The sequence below is a fragment of the Arvicola amphibius genome, chromosome 12 (genome assembly GCF_903992535.2).
Source record: "Arvicola amphibius chromosome 12, mArvAmp1.2, whole genome shotgun sequence".
In the NCBI taxonomy this organism is placed as follows: domain Eukaryota; kingdom Metazoa; phylum Chordata; class Mammalia; order Rodentia; family Cricetidae; genus Arvicola; species Arvicola amphibius.
In genome coordinates this window covers 150,813,648-150,832,855 of record NC_052058.2, presented here as the reverse complement: position 1 = coordinate 150,832,855, position 19,208 = coordinate 150,813,648, and the positions used below count along the sequence as shown (strand labels likewise).

The 19,208-nt window shown below is 49.0% G+C and overlaps 1 protein-coding gene across 1 annotated transcript; it reads left to right on the top strand.

Annotated features, from left to right (window-relative positions):
* The first annotated feature begins 478 nt into the window (after positions 1-478).
* Positions 479-12,208, top strand: Plin1 (perilipin 1). The gene is made up of 8 exons (XM_038314286.1): positions 479-552; positions 3,275-3,479; positions 5,526-5,608; positions 6,906-7,158; positions 7,643-7,815; positions 10,302-10,502; positions 10,898-11,143; positions 11,870-12,208. Exons 1-8 carry the CDS (start codon positions 508-510, stop codon positions 12,206-12,208), a joined length of 1,545 nt encoding a protein of 514 aa, XP_038170214.1. The 5' UTR covers positions 479-507.
* The last annotated feature ends 7,000 nt before the right edge of the window (positions 12,209-19,208 follow it).

Below are 19,208 nucleotides of genomic sequence, written 5' to 3'. Positions count from 1 at the left end.
CGAAGGGGCGCCATGCTCAGTGGGGAGAACACCAAGGAAAAAGAGCAGAGCGGCGGTGGGCTTACCCAGGAGACAGTTCTTTGGGAGGCTTACCTAGCTGGCAAGAGAGGGAAATGGTACTAGAATTTTGTCATGACGAAAGGACTAGTCTCTACCTGACACTCATTCTTCAGTCTCTTTGGGACTCTGGTTTAAGAACCCCAGACTTCATCCTAAACTTTTTTCTCATCCTCTCCTTATCTACAATTTCTTTTATCTTGAGCCCTTTAAAAAAAAGCAGACCTAATTTTGAACAGACCATGGAGCTCATTGAGCAGAGTAGGAGACTCGTTGTGTTGGGACTCCAAGGAATGGCTCTTGTACGGGACATTCATCCTCCAACCTAGGGCAGCTGAGCTCCCGGATGGCTGGAGGGTGGCTGGGGAAGGCTGGGAGTCGCCCTGCCGACCACAAGCCTATGGGCTTCTGATGGACCTGGGACTCTGCTTTGCAGCCTGAAGAGTAAGGATGGCAATGAACAAGGGCCCGACCCTGCTGGATGGAGACCTCCCTGTAAGTAACTTGGCCTCTCATGTGAGACGGGGAATGTACAACCAAGGGAGAAGGAGAGAGGAGAGAGAGGGAGAGCCAAGGGGGCCTCAAGCAAGATGAGTCTGCCTTACGTTCCCAACTCTCTGACTCGTTCTCAACTATTCCTGCCCTTGCCGCCATTAGCAGGGGTGTTTGGGGGAACTAGGAAAAAGAGACAATGCCTATGAAGGTCTAAGAGCCTTGGAGAAAAGGGTAGGAGGGGGAACTAGAGAAAAGAGACCAGGCCTACGAAGGTCTAAGAGCCTCGGAGAAAAGGATAAGAATGTTGGCTGGGGGTTAAGGAGAGACAGGGCAAGAACTCACCATGCCTTACACCCCAAAGCAAAAGTGCACCACCCAGGAGGACATGCATGCCATAGAGAGCCCATGCATTCTGTGGCCCTGCAATGCCCTCACTGCCTGTGCTGCCACGCGTGGGAATAAACGGGACACTCAGTGTGTCCATCATGAATCTCTGGCCTGGTTTCCACCATGATTTTAAATAATTCTGATACTTTTCTATGCCCTTGATATGTTTTGCTAAAACCTCTCTGATTTGGGTACAGTTCAGATAGTTAGTGACATTCAGAGTTATGACCCTATCAGAGATTAAACTCATCCCTAATTAGGCTTTACTGAACCTCCATTCTGGGGATAACTGCCTTATTTTGTACTAAACCATAACAGGGGTGAAAATGGGTCGCAAGAAATGCTAAGTCTTTTTAGTTAGTGGTTTCTTCCATGCCCAGCTGTTTCTCCTTTAACTTTGTCCAAAACAACCCTTGAAAGTACTGTTCAAAACATTAAGGAAAATATTTCCTCACATTCTCCAAACCCCTTTCTCCTTCTGATATCTGACTCACCGGCAGGATGATATACTAAAATAGTGTGGTTTCTTTGTCCCAGAGCCCGAACTGTTCTCCTAACTTGACCCCCCTGCAAGTAGAGCCTGTCACAGGGTACATCTAAAGTGATACAGAGCTGGAGCAGAAGGGTCAATCCTGGACAGTTGGCTTGTACTACTTTTTGAATGGACAATTCTTAACATTCACAAGACTAAGCAAAAGTATCCAAGGTCCCAGGCAGTTCTGACTCATCGCAGAGACTATGAATCCATGGCCAATCTGCCTCATCCTTACCCAATTGTTAATTTATTTTATCTTAATTTATTTGGAAACAAATTCCATATAGTCCATTTCAAACCTAACTTGGAAACAGTCCAATATGGTGACACATGCTTCGAATCTCAGAATTTGGGAGGTAGAGGCAGGAGAATCCAGGTGCTGGCTATATAGTGAGTTTAAGGCCAGTCTGGACTAGATGAGACCCTATCTTTTTCTTTGAGACTGGGGCTCTCTTCGTAGCAGTTCTGACTGTCCTGAAAGTCACTTTGTAGACTAGGATGGCCTTGAACTCACAAAGATCTACCTGCCTCTGCCTTCTTGTGCTAGGATCAGTGACATGTCCCATCACATCCAGTGAGACCCTGTCTCAGAAACACACACACACACACACACACACACACACACACACAATCAAATCAAACCTGACGGACTTCCTGGCTTTGCTACTTACTATCTGTGTGATCATGGGTAAGTCATATCTTATCTCTGAATCTCAAATACTTGAAACAGTAAATGACTGTTAGGTTTGAGATAAAGGCACCCTGACCAGACTCCCGGAGCATAATGACCTTTAGTAAAGGTCACTTGCTACCACGCCACCAGACTCACTCCTTCACTCTAAGATTGGACTTTTTCTATTCTCCAAAGCTTAATTAAGTAACTGCTGACAAAGCAAAATGCTTTGGTGAGAGTATGACATCCCAATAAGAAGAGAGGACCACAGGGCACCCCCAAAGGCTCAGACTCACTGGAGTACCAGCTTAAGAAAGGCTGTGCCAAATCCTGGAGCGCCATGAGGAAAGGGTCACAAGAACATCCTGTGACCCATTCATAAGCTAAGATAGGGTGTGTAGCTGTTTCCTACGGAATAGGGACCTTTGCAGGGTGTCATTGACTGAAAGTAAGTGAAGGGCTGACACACAAAAGGGGAAGGAGATTTGTTTAGGGTTGTTCCAGTGGCGGGGGTGTGTGTGTGGAGGAAGGCTTCAGCTCAGCAAAGTTACCCAACAAGGGCACCAGCTGCTCTGTGAAGGCATCAAGCCCACCAAGGAGATAGCCAAATGCAAGTCTAGTGAGACTTTCTGGAAAGGATTCTTGCTGAGGAGCCCCAGGAGGCCTCAGATCTGCTAGTCTGTGTAGTCAAGAAGAACCCATGGGCAGTGGTGGTGCTCTCCATTAATCCCAACACTGGGAGGCAGAGACAGGTGGATCTCTATGAGTCTGAGGCCAGCCTGGTCTACAAGAGCTAGTTCCAGGACAGGCAGGGCTACACAGTGAAACCCTATCTCAAAAAACAAAAAAAAGCAAATGGATCGATCTAGAAAACATATTGAGTGAGGTAACCCAGACCCAGAAAGACAGCCAGGGCTACTTGAGACGCTGTCTCACAGAAGAGGTGAGAGTGAGAGAATCTAGCAAGCAGAAAGGGGTGTGGGGAGGGACGACCAGCCTATTCGGCAGTGGTCCAGCACTTTTAGACCTGGGCCCAGAATCTCAGAAAGACCATGCAAGACCCTAGCTAGGCTCAGCTTGCAGGGAGGTTGAGTGGGAGGCTCTGACTCTTTTCTTTTTCCTCACAGGAGCAGGAGAATGTGCTCCACAGAGTCCTGCAGCTGCCTGTGGTGAGCGGCACTTGCGAATGCGTCCAGAAGACCTACAACAGCACCAAAGAAGCCCACCCCCTGGTGGCCTCTGTGTGCAATGCCTATGAGAAGGGTGTCCAGGGTGCCAGCAATCTGGCTGCCTGGAGCATGGAGCCCGTGGTCCGCCGGCTGTCCACCCAGTGTGAGTTCTCATTGAACTTGGCAGCAGCCTGCCCGCCCACTGATAATCATTGCACATCTGCCCATCTGCTTGTCAGTCTGTCTGATAATCTCACAACTTGTTTGTCCACCTCCCTGAACAACTTCCTGGTCATTTTGTCTGCAGAGATAGAGGCATAGATGCAGATCTCTTTGTTACTATGCATGCCTCAACTATAGCTCGGTCTAGGGCATCCTAGGTTAACAATGACAGTCAAAGAATTTTCAAGGAGAAAGATGGGTAGAACTATGTGAACAGTGGTGTGAGGGGAGCCTGGGTCAGGACAGCTAGCTAACCCGACTCCAAATACAGCAGAAGGAGCGGTATCATGAACAATGAGAGCCGGCCTAGCAGTGCACAAGGGCAAAGAAAAGACCCATTCACCCCACTGTTGTTGATACCGGCTCCCGCCAGGTGGAGCAGTAGAGAGTTACTAGGCACAGTTCTGGGGGCAGAAACAAGGCTCCCCCTGTCTCCACCATCCTGCCTCCATCAGAAAAATACTGTCTCTAAGACTCAGCTCTTCACAGGGCTGAGGGAAATCTCAGCAGCACTGAGAAGCCCCTAGCATCTTCTATCGTCCTAAGAGATTTGGGGGATGTGAGAATTCTACCCAGCAACCAGGCAAAGAAAACCTAAAGGCTCCATTTCAGGTTCACAGTCAGATTGACGGCCCTGGTTAAATTCAGTGGGCCACAGAACAAAACAAAATGATGAGGAATGTGAGAAACAGACATGGGGGTTGGCAAGGGTGAGAGATAAGAGAAGACGTGGGGATGAGTGAGAAAATGGATTCTATATGTGTATAAAGTTGTCCAAGAAAAATGCATTCACCTGATGATGGTGGTGGTGGTGATGATGATGATGATGATGGTGGTGGTGGTGATGATGGTGATGATGATGATGATGATGATGATGATGATGGTGATGATGATGATGGTGGTGGTGGTGGTGATGATGATGATGGTGATGATGATGGTGATGATGGTGATGATGATGATGATGGTGATGATGATGATGATGGTGGTGGTGATGATGGTGATGATGATGATGATGATGATGGTGATGGTGATGATGATGATGATGATGATGATGGTGGTGATGATGATGATGATGGTGATGGTGATGATGATGATGATGGTGATGGTGATGATGATGATGATGATGATAAATACCACAGGCTCTAGGCTAGTCCTCATGGATGCCCTTATTCTGTCCAATCTGAAGACAGCCAAAGTCATCTGGGCTGTTTGCTATTTAAAACAAATATGAAAGAGTATCTATGAACACTCTTCAAACCCATGCTGTCTGTGACCTCGACCACAGAGGCTGCGTTCTCTCAGACCATGGGCAGTCTGCCCCTGGAAACATCTGCATCCTGGGGCTTGTCCCACTCCTCTGGGGCAACTTCGTTCTCTTCCTCATGACTCCTTTCAGCTGCAGCTATCTTGACAGCTGGGGGTTAAATCTGGGTCTAGGGGCAATCTGGAACTGCTCTGGCTGTGGCTGAATCCATCATCTCCAGGACTAAGCAAGCCCAGGCCTGGTCCCCCTGAGGCCAATGCCAGGGGCCTGGTGCCACCTGCCTCACTCCCACATGGATTCTCTCACTTCCTCACAGCCTTCTAAGAACACTGAACGGGGAGTCTGGGAGGAGTGAGAGCAGTCTTTGGTGGTGATTTATAGTTTCCAACTCTGCCCACCCCAAATCTGCTCATCCATTCACGCTTTACAAACACAGAGGCGGACGGTTCTGAATCTTGACAGGAGGGGGCAGCAGAGAGCTGCTGCCCAGGGTTCTAGAAGTGGAGAACAACGACCATGCTGAGCAGGTGTAGGTCTGAGTCCAAAATGACCCTGCTCTCAAGGAGTCCTAAGTACATGGGTACTAAATACAGCAGAGTCCAGATGACCTGGAAACAGCAGAGCTGGGATCTGCGGGCCCCGATGTGCTTCCTTTGAGACAGAGGCCACTGTTATTTCCTCGGGAGGGGGCAGAGATCATCCCAACACAGCCTTCCCTTTCAGTCACAGCTGCCAATGAGTTGGCCTGCAGAGGCCTGGACCACCTGGAGGAAAAGATTCCAGCCCTTCAATACCCTCCGGAAAAGGTGAGTCCTCCCTCTTCCGTGGTGCTCCGTATACTCCATTGTGACCTCCTCTCAGGAAGGAGAGCAGCCAACACCCTGGCTGTGTAACTTTCTGTGTTCATGGGGTGAGCACCCTCTTAGGCAGAGGGAGACCCCTCTTCCTCTTTCTGTGGGGTCAGGTAGAGTCGGGGTGTCTGGAATAGCAGGTATATGCCTTGGACAAGCTCAGACAGACCCTTTCAGGGTCCTCAAGGGGGAGAAAGGGTTAACCCCTATGTGGTCCCTTCCATAATTGCTCAGCCTTCTGCTACTATGGCCCTGGGATCTGGGACTTCGAGGTTTGGCACAGGACTATGTGGTGACCACAACCACCAAAGCTACCAAGTCTACTCACTGGGATCTTGGGGTCACATACACGGCTTTGAGATCCAACCCTTTATAGACCGTGAGACGAAACAAGTCACTTCCCCCGGCCACATCTTTATCTCCTCTTATCCAGTACTGGCTTCAGTAATGCCTATGGTCTCATCTATTTTACTGACCAACCACCAGCCTGTCCTACAAATCTCCCCTGAGCCCTGTGCCCTATGTCCTGCCCTTGTCAACAGTCACAGCGTGGCCTTCATAGAGCCCTCTCAGGTCATCCTTGAGGATGGGGCTTGCTGCCCTCATTGTGCAGATGAGTAAACCCAGCCTGAGGTGGAGACTACCAGGGGCGGGCCTGCTGGTCACCTCCTCTCTAGTGCCCTAGACCAAGCCACCGAGGAGCTCCTGGGGGCTCAGAAGGAAGAAGGCGAGTTACTCCAGCATAAAGCTTGTCATATCTGTCAATCGGTGTGAACTGTGAGCTGAGGGAAAGACAGAAGAGGGAGGTGAGCCTTTGGAAGACGGGGTGCCTTATGTGAAGGAGGGTATCAGGACTGGTGCCAGCAGGGGAGTTTTGGGGGCTACAGAATGGATCTTCATGCAATGTGGAGAAGCCAGGAGACCTAGGTGACTGGCACAGCCAAGGTGGCCTTTTTCTTTCCCACATGTCCACATATTTCTGCTTGTCCCTGCACCCTTTTTTTTTAATTTTTAATTTTTCAGTTTTTAGACATGGTGTCACACAGCAGCGCAGGCTGGTCTAGAACTCGCTTTGTAGCCAACGATAACACAAAACTCATGGTGATCCCCCTGTCTCAGCCTCCAGCCCTTGTATTACAAGTATGTGGGGCCATGCCTAGCATGCCAGGTCTTTAAATGGGGCCCTCCAGAGAACTGGGCTCAGGGCCAGCAAGGAAATCCACACAGCTGACTGCCTCCCCACACTCCTCAGCTCGCCTCTGAACTGAAAGGCACCATCTCTACCCGCCTTCGAAGCGCCAGGAACAGCATCAGCGTGCCCATCGCCAGCACATCGGATAAGGTCCTGGCCAGCTGCGAGCTTGCCTTGGGAATGGCTAAAGAGACCGTGGAATACGCTGCCAACACCCGAGTTGGCCGATTGGCTTCTGGAGGGGCTGATCTGGCTCTGGGCGGCATCGAGAAGGTGGTAGAATTCCTTCTGCCACCAGACAAGGAGGAGTCAGGTAACTGCCCTTCACTCAGAACCTGAGGATCAGTGGGAGACCCCAAGTCTTATCGGCCTTGCTCTGGAATAGGGAATGCCCCTCAGAGTCTCTAGAGGAGCTCGGTCCTTTGCTCCTTCCACCCTAGATGTAAGAGGGAGAGGGAGCTGGCATTGGCTAGCACCAGTGGGGTCATAGTTGAAGCAAGACAACCCCCTTTCCAGTCCAATGCACCACCCTGAGGTCATTTTTTGGTCTTTCAAAAATGTATGTGTATGAGTGTTTTGATTGTACGTATGTGTGTACAGCATGTGTGTGACTACGGCCTGCAAGAGCCAGAGGAGGCTCTTGATCCTCTGGAACTGAGTGACAGATGCCCGTGAGCTACCACATGGTGCTGGGAACTGAACTCAAGTCCTCTATAGGAGTGACAAGCACTCCTGCCTGCTGAGTCAAGGTCCCTCCATCCCTTTTCTATCTGTTTTCTTCTGTATCTTTTGTCTAGTCCCCACTTCTGGACGGCAGAGGGATCTGAAGACTCCCAAGGCCAAACCGAGCCTGGTGAGGAGGGTCAGCACACTGGCCAACACTCTTTCTCGACACACCCTGCAGACCACTGCCTGGGCCCTGAAGCAGGGCCACTCTCTGGCCATGTGGATCCCGGGTGTGGCACCTCTGGTGAGTGTTTGCTCAAAACTCTGCCTGGCCCTGATCTGTGGGTTTCCTGGTCCCTCTGTCCTGGGAACATCCTTCAAGCTGGTCTGGAACCTTAGACATAAAGACAGGGATCTTAAGAGAGTGGTGGCGCCCGCCTTCAATCCCAGCACTTGGGAGGCAGAGGCAGGCAGATCTCTGTGAGTTCAAGGCCATCCTGATCTGCAGAACTAGTTCCAGGACAGCTGGGGCTGTCACACAGAGAAACCCTGTCTTAACAAACAAACGAGCAAGTAAGTAAATAAGTAAGTAAGTAAGTAAGTAAGTAAATAAATAAATAAATAAATAAATAAATAAATAGGATTTTGGGCTAATTGCCCAGGGCATGGGAGAAGAGAAAGAACAGGACACAAACTGAGGGGTGGCCCTGATCCACCACCCTCTTCTGTCTCCCCCACCCTCTCCAGAAGTCTCCCTGTCTCCCAGTCTTCATGACCCAAAATGCCCGGGCCACCTCCCCACCATGCCCAGGCCAAGCTGCATCTCCATTCATCTTATTGCAGTCGGGCTGCAGTTTTTGGAAATAGAGAACTTAGTGGGAAACTAAGAGGGGAAAAAAATGAAAGAAAAAATGAGAAAGACATTAAAGTCAGGCACTTAAGAACATGCTAATAATCTCCACACTTGGGAGGCAGAGGCAGGAGGATTTCTTCAAGTGTAGGACCAGCCTTGTCTACAGAGTGAGTTCCAGACACTATCCAAAGCTGTATCCAGACCCTGTTTCAAAAGACAACAAGACAAGACCCTCCAACAAAAATAAAGAGAACACCGGAGACAAGTAAAACAGTGTGGAGAACACGGAGGTGGGGTCTGAACAGGGCTGCAGCTCAGTGGTAGAGCTCACTGGAGGCCACACACCCACAGAGCTCGAGACGAGAAATCTCAGGAGTCAGCAGGCAGTAACCACTTTTCAGTTGTGTGAAAGGTCTTTTTACTTTATTTTTTAAGCTTTAATTGACTAATTTTCTTTGAGATGGGTTTTATTCTGTAGCCCAGGTTAGCCCTTATTTTGTGGCCGTCTTCCTGCCTTGACCTTCCAAATGCTGGGATTGCAAGTGTTTCCCACCACACCTGGATGTGAGTGGTGGTCTTTTTCACATTTGGTTTTACTTGTTACTCTGTGTGTAGCCCCCTCCTCCTTCTGAGATAGGGATGGATTCATGCTATGTTGGCATGGTGGTGATAGCACCCATCCCGAGGTCAAAAGATAGCTCTCAGGGGCTGGGGCTCTTGAGAAGCAAGACAGGAGGATCCCTGCAGGTTGAAGGCCAGCCCAGTCTACATGGTGAGATCCTGCCAGCCAGGGTTACATAGTGGGACCTTGTCTCAATATATGTATATATGGACCGAGGTTGGAGCTACAAACTCAAGCTTTGAATAGAAGGGCCTCGGATTCCACCTCAACATTAAAAAGAAAAGAGAATAGCCAAAATGAATGTGTGACTGTAAAGTCGTAAGGGACCACAGACTGGGGAATACAGATGGAAGAGACTGACAAGAATCTTTTGGGATGTTGAAATAGTCTCTGTCTTTATCTGTTATATACCGTGTCTGCGTTCAGTGTGCTGGCACCCAGTTACCGAGTTTCGGGCAAGGGGCTGGAGGTTAAAATACACAGACACACACAGACAGAGAGACAGCGACACGGGTCATCCTTGAATTCCCCAAGAATGCCCCCTTTATTGTGTTCAGGGGCAGATTATATAGAGATAGCCACGCCCCAGCCAAACCCACCAGAAACCACTCTCCTGCCATCAGGAACTCCTGAAGGTCTCGTGCCCAGAGCAGCTGTAGGCACTCAGATCAGGGGAAAACAAGAAATTCAGGATCTGGGGTCTCACTGCTCCCAACAGTAAGGTGTGCTTAGAAAGTCACAGAGTTCTATGCTAACAATGTATGCCTTCAGTGATAAGCTATTACTAATTAAAATGCTGGAGAAGAGGTTAGCTAGATGGTTCGGTGGTTAAGAATACTTGTTGCTGCCAGGCGGTGGTGGAGCATGCCTTTAATCCCAGCACTCAGGAGGCAGAGGCAGGCGGATCTCTGTGAGTTCGAGACCAGCCTGGTCTATAAGAGCTAGCTCCAGGACAGGCTCTAAAGCTGCCGAGAAACCCTGTCTTGAAAAACCAAAAAAAAAAAAAAAAAAAAAAAAAAAAAAAAGAACACTTGTTGCTGCTGCAGAGGACCCAGTTCAGTTCCCAGCACCCACATCATGGCTCAAAGCCACCCACAACTGTAGTTCAAAGGAATCTGATGCTCTCTTTGACCCCTGTGGGCACCAGGCACACAGGTGGTACACATGTATACACATAAAATGAAATAAAGAAATAATAAACCCAAGACCCTGTGGGGCCAGACCCTGCTCACCACCCCTGTCCCTGCTCCTGTGGCAAAGCCTTCCAGCCTAGGGGGTCCACTGAAACATCTGTCTGCTGGCCATTCTCCCACAGAGTAGCCTGGCCCAGTGGAGTGCATCAGCAGCCCTGCAGGTGGTGTCCCCGCGGCGGCAGAGTGAGGTGCGGGTGCCCTGGCTGCACAACTTAGCAGCCTCCCAGGATGAGAGCCATGACGACCAGACTGACAGCGAGGGAGAGGAGACAGAAGAGGAGGAAGAAGAGGGATCAGAGGCTGAAGAGAACGGGCTTGGAGAGGTGATGAGGGGACTGAGCGCCTAAGGCCACACAGCCTGTGGGTGGGGCTGAGAAGCAGAGAAGCTGAGTAAAATAAAGGACTCTGTCCCCAGGTCACCCCCAATCCACAGCCAACTAAGTATCACTGTGTCACTCAGCAGGCTTCACAACACCCAGAAAAGTAGGCAGGGTGGGGATTGCTGCTCCTTTTTACAATTGAAAGTCGGCGGGGGGGGGGGGTGGCACGCTCAGAGAGAGGAAGTGACATGCCCAAGGCCACACGACCCACAGCTAGGGACAGAACACCCCCCACCCCATTTTGTGACCACATTTCCCCTCTAGCTCTGGGCTGGTGGTTAGGGAAAGGATCAGAGGAGTTGATGCAGGGCAGGGGCTAATGGTTCTCTGGCCCGCAGGTAACAGCCCTGCCCAACGCGAGAGGCCTCCTGGGTGGGGTGGTACACACCGTGCAGAAGACTCTCCGGAACACCATCTCAGCAGTGACATGGGCACCTGCGGCTGTGCTGGGCACGGTGGGAAGGATCCTGCACCTCACACCAGCCCAGGCTGTCTCCCCCACCAAAGGGAGGGCCATGTCCCTATCCGATGCCCTGAAGGGTGTTACCGATAACGTGGTAGACACTGTGGTACACTATGTGCCGGTGAGTCCCACCCCAGGGCCACCTTCTCCCAAGATTTGGCTGAAGGAGATGTAGGACACCCCGCCCCCGCTTCTTCCAGCCCCGTGGAGACCCTTCTCCAATCTTCAGTACTCAAAACCTTCTTACAGACTGATCTTTGCCAGCCCAGAGCACAAACATTCATAGCCCTGGCCTCAGATCTCTCCCCTACATTGTGCCTCTCCTTTGATGATGGAGTCATTGGTCTGTGAGTCCCTAGAGGCTCAGACCTCCCCTTTAGCTCCGGAGGAAGGGCCTGGCCATAAGCTTTCAGGGCAACCTGCGCAGTAGACTGTGCATCCTAGGGAGAGTAGCGGGCCCTAGGTCAGTTCTATCAACAGCAGCGCGGTGGGGTTGGGGGAGCCAAGATTAATACCGTCCTTTTGGGAATCCCTGATACCCTCTCCAAAGGGTGAGCAGCGTGAGCAGGCTGCAGTAGAGCTTAGCGGAACGGGAGGTGTCCCTAGAGCTGGCCAGGGGAAAGGTTACTCAATCAGCTTCAAGGAGGGGACTCCTCCCACTACTAGAGGCGACCAGAGTCCTTAGAACCTCAGGGGTCTCTCGGATCCCCCCTCCATCCTGATGGCTTGCACCCCAGTCTGTGCCCTTGTGATGGACGCACCCCGGTGGGGGGAACTAGGTTAAAAGCTATAGAAAGGGGCATGACTTCAAGGAGAGGGATCCCTAACCAGAGTGCCCGGCTGTCAGCTTCCCAGGCTGTCCCTGATGGAGCCCGAGAGCGAGTTCAGAGACATCGATAATCCGCCAGCAGAGGTCGAGCGCAAGGGGTCCGGGGCGCGGCCAGCCAGTCCGGAGTCTGCGCAGCGTCCGGGCCAGCCTCGCGGTGGCTTGCGCAGCGTGCGGGGGCTCAGCGCACCCTCCTGCCCGGGTCTGGACGACAAGGCGGAGTCGTCGGCGCGTCCCGGCTTCCTGGCCATGCCCCGGGAGAAGCCTGCGCGCAGGGTCAGCGACAGCTTCTTCCGGCCCAGCGTCATGGAGCCCATCCTGGGCCGCGCACAGTACAACCAGCTGCGCAAGAAGAGTTGAGCGACCTGCGTCCCTGCTCGCCCCGGCGCCACCCCATGGAAGGTCCGCCTCTCACCAAGGAAACAGAAACCACATTTCTAAGTGGGCCTCTCGGTCAGGGTGGCTCCTTGGAAGCCTGAGCAACATCCCCACGATGCTGCACACATCATTTCTAAAGCATCCGTTGGGGGCTTGGCCATCACAGGCAGTTTTTAAGGGGCACCAGAGTAGCGGTCGATTTTCATTTCATGGCTTTCTTTTCTTTTCCCTTCCTTCCTTCCTTCCTTCCTTCCTTCCTTCCTTCCTTCCTTCCTTTCTTTCTTTCACTAAAAATGTAATTGTTTAATTCAATTTCTCACTTCTGTGTCAAAATTTATGGCGAAATAACACCTGACTGGTTCTAAAATTCAAATTCATTCTCTGTGAACATGTATTTTTTTTTTTTTTTTTTGGTAGTGGATCAGTTGACAATTTCTTTTCTCTCTTTTTTTTCTTTCCTCCCTCTCTTCTCCCTCTCTCTTTCCTCTTATTCTCCTTCTCCCAAGTAGCACAGGCTGGGTCCTTCTCCAGTGCTAGGAGATGCCCTCTCTGGCCTGCTCCCTCTGAATGTCAGGAATTCCTGGTGCTTTTTTAGCGCTGAGCTTTGAGAACCTCTGATAACCTGACTCTCAGCACACCGCTTTAAAAAGAACAACGAGGTGCCAAAGCCTTTGTGCGCTTATTTAGATAACAGTTCAGACTCTGCGTCTCTCTTGCCTGCACAGTGGAGCCTCTATAGCCCCAGCTCTTGCTCACAGCCACGGTTCCATCTCATCACTCTTGCCTTCCACCTGTGCGGTCACTCTTGAATGTTGATACCCCAGACGCTGGGAGCCGACAGTGGTCACCTTTAGCCTAACAGCGTATACTATATAGAGCACATATCCATAGCCACCATTCATTCCAAATCCCATTTTTGGAGAATATCAATATTTGATCAATCTAGGGAATTCATAAATATACTTGTAACGTTCAAACATTGAGAGGTGTGTGTTTTCCTTTCTGGATTTCTCAGTTCTCTTTTATAAAAACAGCCACATGCCGGACAGTGGTGGCGCATGCCTTTAATCCCAGCACTCGGGAGGCAGAGGCAGGCGGATCTCTGTGAGTTCGAGGCCAGTCTGGTCTACAAGAGCTAGTTCCAGGACAGGCTCCAAAGCTACAGAGAAATCCTGTCTCGAAAAACAAAACAAAAACAAAAACAGCCACATTTCAGTTTCTTATGGTTCCTTCCAGTTATAGGCAAGCACATGTGTATAAACACCTATCTTTGTTTACACAAACCGTGGGTGGTATCCTCCCTGGTTTTAATACATCATTTTAAAATGCTTACTACACTTTTTAAAAAGGTCTTTTTCTTTTACTTTACATGTATGAATGTTTTTCTCACATATATGTGTCTGTGCACCATGTGTGTGCCTGGTGTCCATGGAGGTTAGAAGAGGGCACTGGATCCCCTGAAACTGAGTTATATGTAAGTAGTTAGCTGCCATGTAGGTGCTGGAAATAAAATCCTGGTCCTCTTCGAAGGCAACAAGTGCTCTTAAGCCCCGAATCATCTCCCCAGCTCCTCAACTGTACATCTTAGCCATTTTTTTGTACCAGAATCAGAAGCCCTATGTTCTCTTTTGAATGATAATCCAGAATATAAAAATAATAAGAATAATTTGGTGTAGCTCGCTTCCTAATGATGAACTTCTAGGTTGTTTTCTTTTTATTCCCGTCTGTAAACAATAAGGCTGGGATATAACTCAGTGGTAGAGCATGTGCGTAACATGCACAAAGCCCTGAGTTCAATTCCCAGCAACATACACTATTATGCATATATGCATAAATCTATGAACAAATTGTAATTTGTAACCGTGATATTCTTTTTGTTGTTGTTGTTGTTTTGTTTTTTTGAGACGGGGTTTCGCTGTAGTTTTAGAGCCTGTCCTCCTGGAACTTGCTCTTGTAGACCAAGTTGGCCTCAAACTAACAGAGATCCGCACGTCTCTGCTTCCTGAGTGCTGGGATTAAAGGCATAAGCCACCACCATCCAGCAACCATGATAGTCTTGATGAAATAATACGTGATTTCAAAAAACAATAATTTCAGCTATCTTTCCAAAGGAAACTCTTATTCAGTTATTGCCATATGCTGCTGTATAAATGTACACAAATCATTAGGTCGTGTCTGTTAGTCCTTTTAGACATTCATATATACAACATACTGTTGGGATCCCTCAGACCCATGAGTACCTCCTTGGCCCCTGCTCTGTGGTATGTTGACCCCTGGTCTTTGGCAGACCTCTGTTGTAATAAGTTCTATACCTTCATCCATGGTTTTGGAATTTGAGGATGCCAAAAAGTAGGGAAGGGGAGAGGACAGGGGCATGCACATGTGAACATGACTAGCACACTCCTCCTAAGTACACACTGCATTCAGGAATGCCCTGGACTCGAGTGGGTTTGGATCTGGCAAGAGGAGTTCTTAGACGCTGGGGGGCAGAGCTATGAAGACAGAACCCATCCATCTCTGGCAGAGCTATGTGGGCAGCTGCTGGAAAGTGACACCAGGCCTGGATGTGCAGAGAGAAAGGCAAGCTCATCCTAACCTCCCTATCTGTTGTAGGCATCCGCACCACCCTGGACCTCCCCTGTCTAACCCTGGATATCTCCTACCCAAGTTAGACCTCCCCATCCACCCTGAGATTCCACCCACAGCGCTGCAACAAAGCAAACCAAATCGCAAGAAGTCCTACTATATTTCTTGAACATTCGTAGTTCCCCTACTGTGAAGTGGCATTATATCTTTTAAGTATTTTCCTTTTGGTAACTTTGTATTTTCCTCCTCGAGGCTTGGGCTCTGCACGTTTCCCCAGATAGTGATGGCTCACCGGCTGCACGTGCCGCACATGTCTTCCTTCTGATTATGACTATTTTTCATCTTTGTGACTGCTTTTAAACGAGCAGGAGTTCTTTCTTTTTTAAGTTTTATTTTGACCTGGCAGTGATGGCAGACACCTTTAATTTCAGCACTTAGGAGGCAGAGGCAAGTGGATCTCTGAGTTCGAGGCCAGCCTGGTCTACAGAGTTCCAGGGCAGTCAGAGCTACACAGAGAAACCCTGTCTTGAAAAAACTGATGATGATGATAATAATAATAATAACATTAAATTAAAAGTTTTTAAATTATATGTATAAGTTCATGTCTGTGTGTGGGTTTGCCACTTGAGTGAGCTACCCCAGGAAGCCAGAAGAAGGTGTCTGATCTCATGAACCTGGAGTTACAATTGTTTGTGAGTTACGTGGTGTGGGTACCAGGAACCAAACTAAGGCCCTCTACAAGAGCGATATGTGCTCTCAAGCACAGATTGATTTAAATTTGATTCATTTAGCCGGGCCGTGGTGGCGCACGCCTTTAATCCCAGCACTCGGGAGGCAGAGGCAGATGGATCTCTGTGAGTTCGAGACCAGCCTGGTCTACAAGAGCTAGCTCCAGGACAGGCTCTAAAAAGCTGCAGAGAAACCCTGTTTCGAAAAACCACAAAAAAAAAAAAAATTTGATTCATTTAAATTTAGTCATATTACCATATTTTTTATTTTATAGTTTGTAATTCTTAGTTACAACTTTAAAATTATTCTTTACCACGAAGTCGTTATGCTATTGTAACAGGGCTCCAGAACTTTGTAGGCCCTAGACCTTCGCACAATGGACACCGTGATGGAAGTACCACATAGGCTTGGGAACCCAGCACGTGGCAGCTACGCCTGCCTGCTAAAACAAGAACGAAGACCTCATCCGTTAGATCCCGTAGTTCTGAGAAAGTCCCTAAATGCACTAACCTTGGTTTTCGGCTTCTGTAGTTCCACTTCTGGCTAACTGTTATTGCTAATTAAGGGGTGTCAGCCAGGGATGTGGGGTTTCTTGTTTGTTGTGTGTGCTCGCGTGTGCGTGCACGCACGTGTGTGTGTGTGTGTGTGTGTGTGTGTGTGTGTGCATGTGTGCCCACCCTAAGAAAGGCTCAAGACTGCATTTGGGTCCCCAAAACACCGGTGTAGTTACCAGCTGGCTATTAAATACTTTCTATTGGCTTAAACCTACATCCGAGTGATCTTTCCCAGTGGAAAACTCACAACAATGTCTCTTGTATTTCTCCAAATAGTTTCATAATGTTGTTCTATACATTTGGTTACTTGTAAAACATGATTTAAGTGAGGAGTCAGTTTTTCCATCTATGTGGAGGATTGCCTGGAGGCCTGCATGTTTCCCAATCGCTTCACCCTGGAATTTCTTTGTGACTGAATACTACAGGAGAATCGAGAGTTTCTCAGAGGTCAGCTGGAAATTTCTGACCTATTGTTGTTTGGTGCCTAGTTGGAGTCAACAAACTGAGTTCTATTTGATGTCTCAGGCAGCCTGACTTGCTGCTGCTGATCAACATCCTGTTATACAAGCCTAGCTTCTGGTATATTCTTTTTGTTTATTTCTACGGGATTATCTGGGTCATATGTTCCAGTGTTTCTATCTGTTTAGCCATCTCCATGCTGCTCATCGGCAGGAGGGTCTTTGCTACTCCCTGCACTTTGCATTTCCATATCAGTAATAAAAACCCGCTGGTCAGGTCCTTATGGTCTTTAGGCCTATCACACTGTCAGAGCATCTGGATTTCTCCTCCTTCCTTCCCTCCTTCCTTCCTCCCTCCCTCCCTCACTTCCTTCCTTCCCTCCCTCCTTCCTTCCTTCCATCCTTCCTTCTCCCTTTCTTCTCCCCTTCCTTCCCCCTCCCTCTTTCCTCCCTCCCTCCCTCCCTCACTTCCTTCCCTCCCTCCCTCCTTCCTTCCTTCCCTCCTTCCTTCTCCCTTTCTTCTCTCCTTCCTTCCCTCCCTCCCTCCTTCCTTCCTTCCCTCCTTCCTTCCTTTTTCTTTCCTTCCCTGCCCCCTTCTATCCCTTCCTCTTTATCCTCCTCTTCCCTTCCCTTTTGCCTCATCATTCTCTCTCCTCCTCAACCCCTTTTTCTTTCTTGGGTCTTATATAGCCCAGGCTGGCCTCAAACTTGATATTCAGCCGAGGCTAGCCCCAAACTTCTAATCCTTTTGCGTCCATCCTCCCAGTTCTGGGACTGCAGGTGTGCATCACCACACCTAACAGAACCCAAATTTTCTGACCACACACACACAAAATTATTTCAGTTCTTGACCTAATATGTGGAATCAGCTATTTTGAATTGAGGACAGTGATAAAGACCACAGTTTGAACCCTGGGACGGGCATACTAGGTTGTGCCACATTGGGCTTTGGCGGTAGACATGAAGTCACCACTTGCTCAGTAGTAAGGGTTGGACAAAGGTCACTTCTTTGTAAAGTCATGAATAGGGATTGACAGCTCCAGAGACGCCTAACACCACAGGATTCTACAGTTTTACCGTAACAGAGGCAGCTTCAGTGTTACCTTCTCGGTAACTTAATTACTATAATTGCCATTATAATTATAGTCATAACTCCTCTGAAAAATGCGATGTTTCATCAGTCACTATCGCCTTGTGCGATGTTTATGCAGGTTTAGCATCTGGCTTCTTCACATCCAGAGTCTGAATGAATCTCATTGGTTGTCTCCGTGGCAGGCTGCTTTGCATTTTGGGTTATTCCTGCTCAGGTCTCCAACTGGTTTAGAATACTTGGGGCAGACAATGCACTTCTATGGCGTGTGAGAGAACTCTGCACTGCATCTGCCTTTCCCAATTGCTTTATCTCCTTCACTGAATTGTATCTGGTAGGAAGTGCCACAGCTTCCGGCAGATCCCGGGCATCAGCCCATGTGCACCTAACAAAGAGCTGTCTGGTGTCCTCTTGGTAGCCCTTCCTCGCCCAGGAATCTGCTGGCTACCTGCTCTTATTTCAAAAGTCTAGACTATGGCTCTGGCTGACTTCTCACTCTTTATGCCATCTCCTGAGCACCTGTAGGCCATCGCCTTGCCAGTGATTAGCTCGGGAATAAAGACTTTACCATGTGACATACAAGGGCTGAAGGAGAGAACGTAGGGTCAGATCGCTTGATCCCCAGAGCCCTGCACACCACATGGTGCTCCCTCCTTTCGCTGGGTGTTTAACGTCTGTAATGGCAGCAGATCATACCCGTGAAAGAGAAGGTCCTTGGTACTGTTGCCCCTGACTCCACCTTCTGGGGACCCCTCCCCTCTCCTCTGCTTATACCGCATGGTCTTTGTTCTTGTCATTTCAGGCTGTGTTTCTTCCATTCGGGGCTGAGAGTTTTCTCATGTAGATCTGGGAGAGCCGGCAATTTCTAAAGCCTTTAATTATGCTGCCCGTCTATAACAGGCAATCTTCTGCGGATGTACCGCATTAAAAATTACTGCTATATCAGAGTTTTCTTTGGTGTTGTTTTAAGTGACACATATGTGTTCTGAGATGGTGGTGGTGGTTTGCGGTACTTGGGATGGAAACCAAGGCCTTCCTGGTCTAGGCATATGCCTTACTACTTTTCCGGTTCGGTGTCCTGATTTCATATTTTTGCTTTTGTTCTGAGACAAAGTCTCACTCTGTAACTCAGGATGGCATTGAATGCCTCCCTGTCTCCCTGCCTTAGGAATCCCTCAGAGCGCTTGGATTGCAGGCTTGTGCCTCCCGTCCCGTTTGGATTCCAGTTCTGGATTAAACATTCAACAATGCATGGTGTTTCCAGTGGGAACAATCCCTCTGAGGTCACTGAGATGGCCACACCTGTATCACCTCTCTCCACGACATGTGTCCTTTGACAGTGACTGTAAAATGCATTTTGATTTCAGAAATCCTAAAATGTGACAAAGTTAGTTTTAGAATTGAAGGAAGGCGGGCTTTTGCTTTTGTTGTTTTGTTTTTAATGAGGAGGATGGTTTAACGCTGGGAGTAGAAAGAAGTTGGTCTCTGAGTGAAGGACAGATGCTTAGTGTGGATTTCGGAGACTTCTGAGAGTCGAAGAGACGCCACTGGCTGCTTCTCCAGGC

Excerpts from the sequence above, each read along its gene's own strand:
- Plin1 (XM_038314286.1), top strand. The coding sequence starts at position 508 with ATGGCAATGAACAAGGGCCCGACCCTGCTGGATGGAGACCTCCCT. Across the intron at positions 3,480-5,525 it reads CCGCCGGCTGTCCACCCAGT|TCACAGCTGCCAATGAGTTG; the intron begins GTGAGTTCTCAT and ends CTTCCCTTTCAG. Across the intron at positions 7,816-10,301 it reads TCCCGGGTGTGGCACCTCTG|AGTAGCCTGGCCCAGTGGAG; the intron begins GTGAGTGTTTGC and ends ATTCTCCCACAG.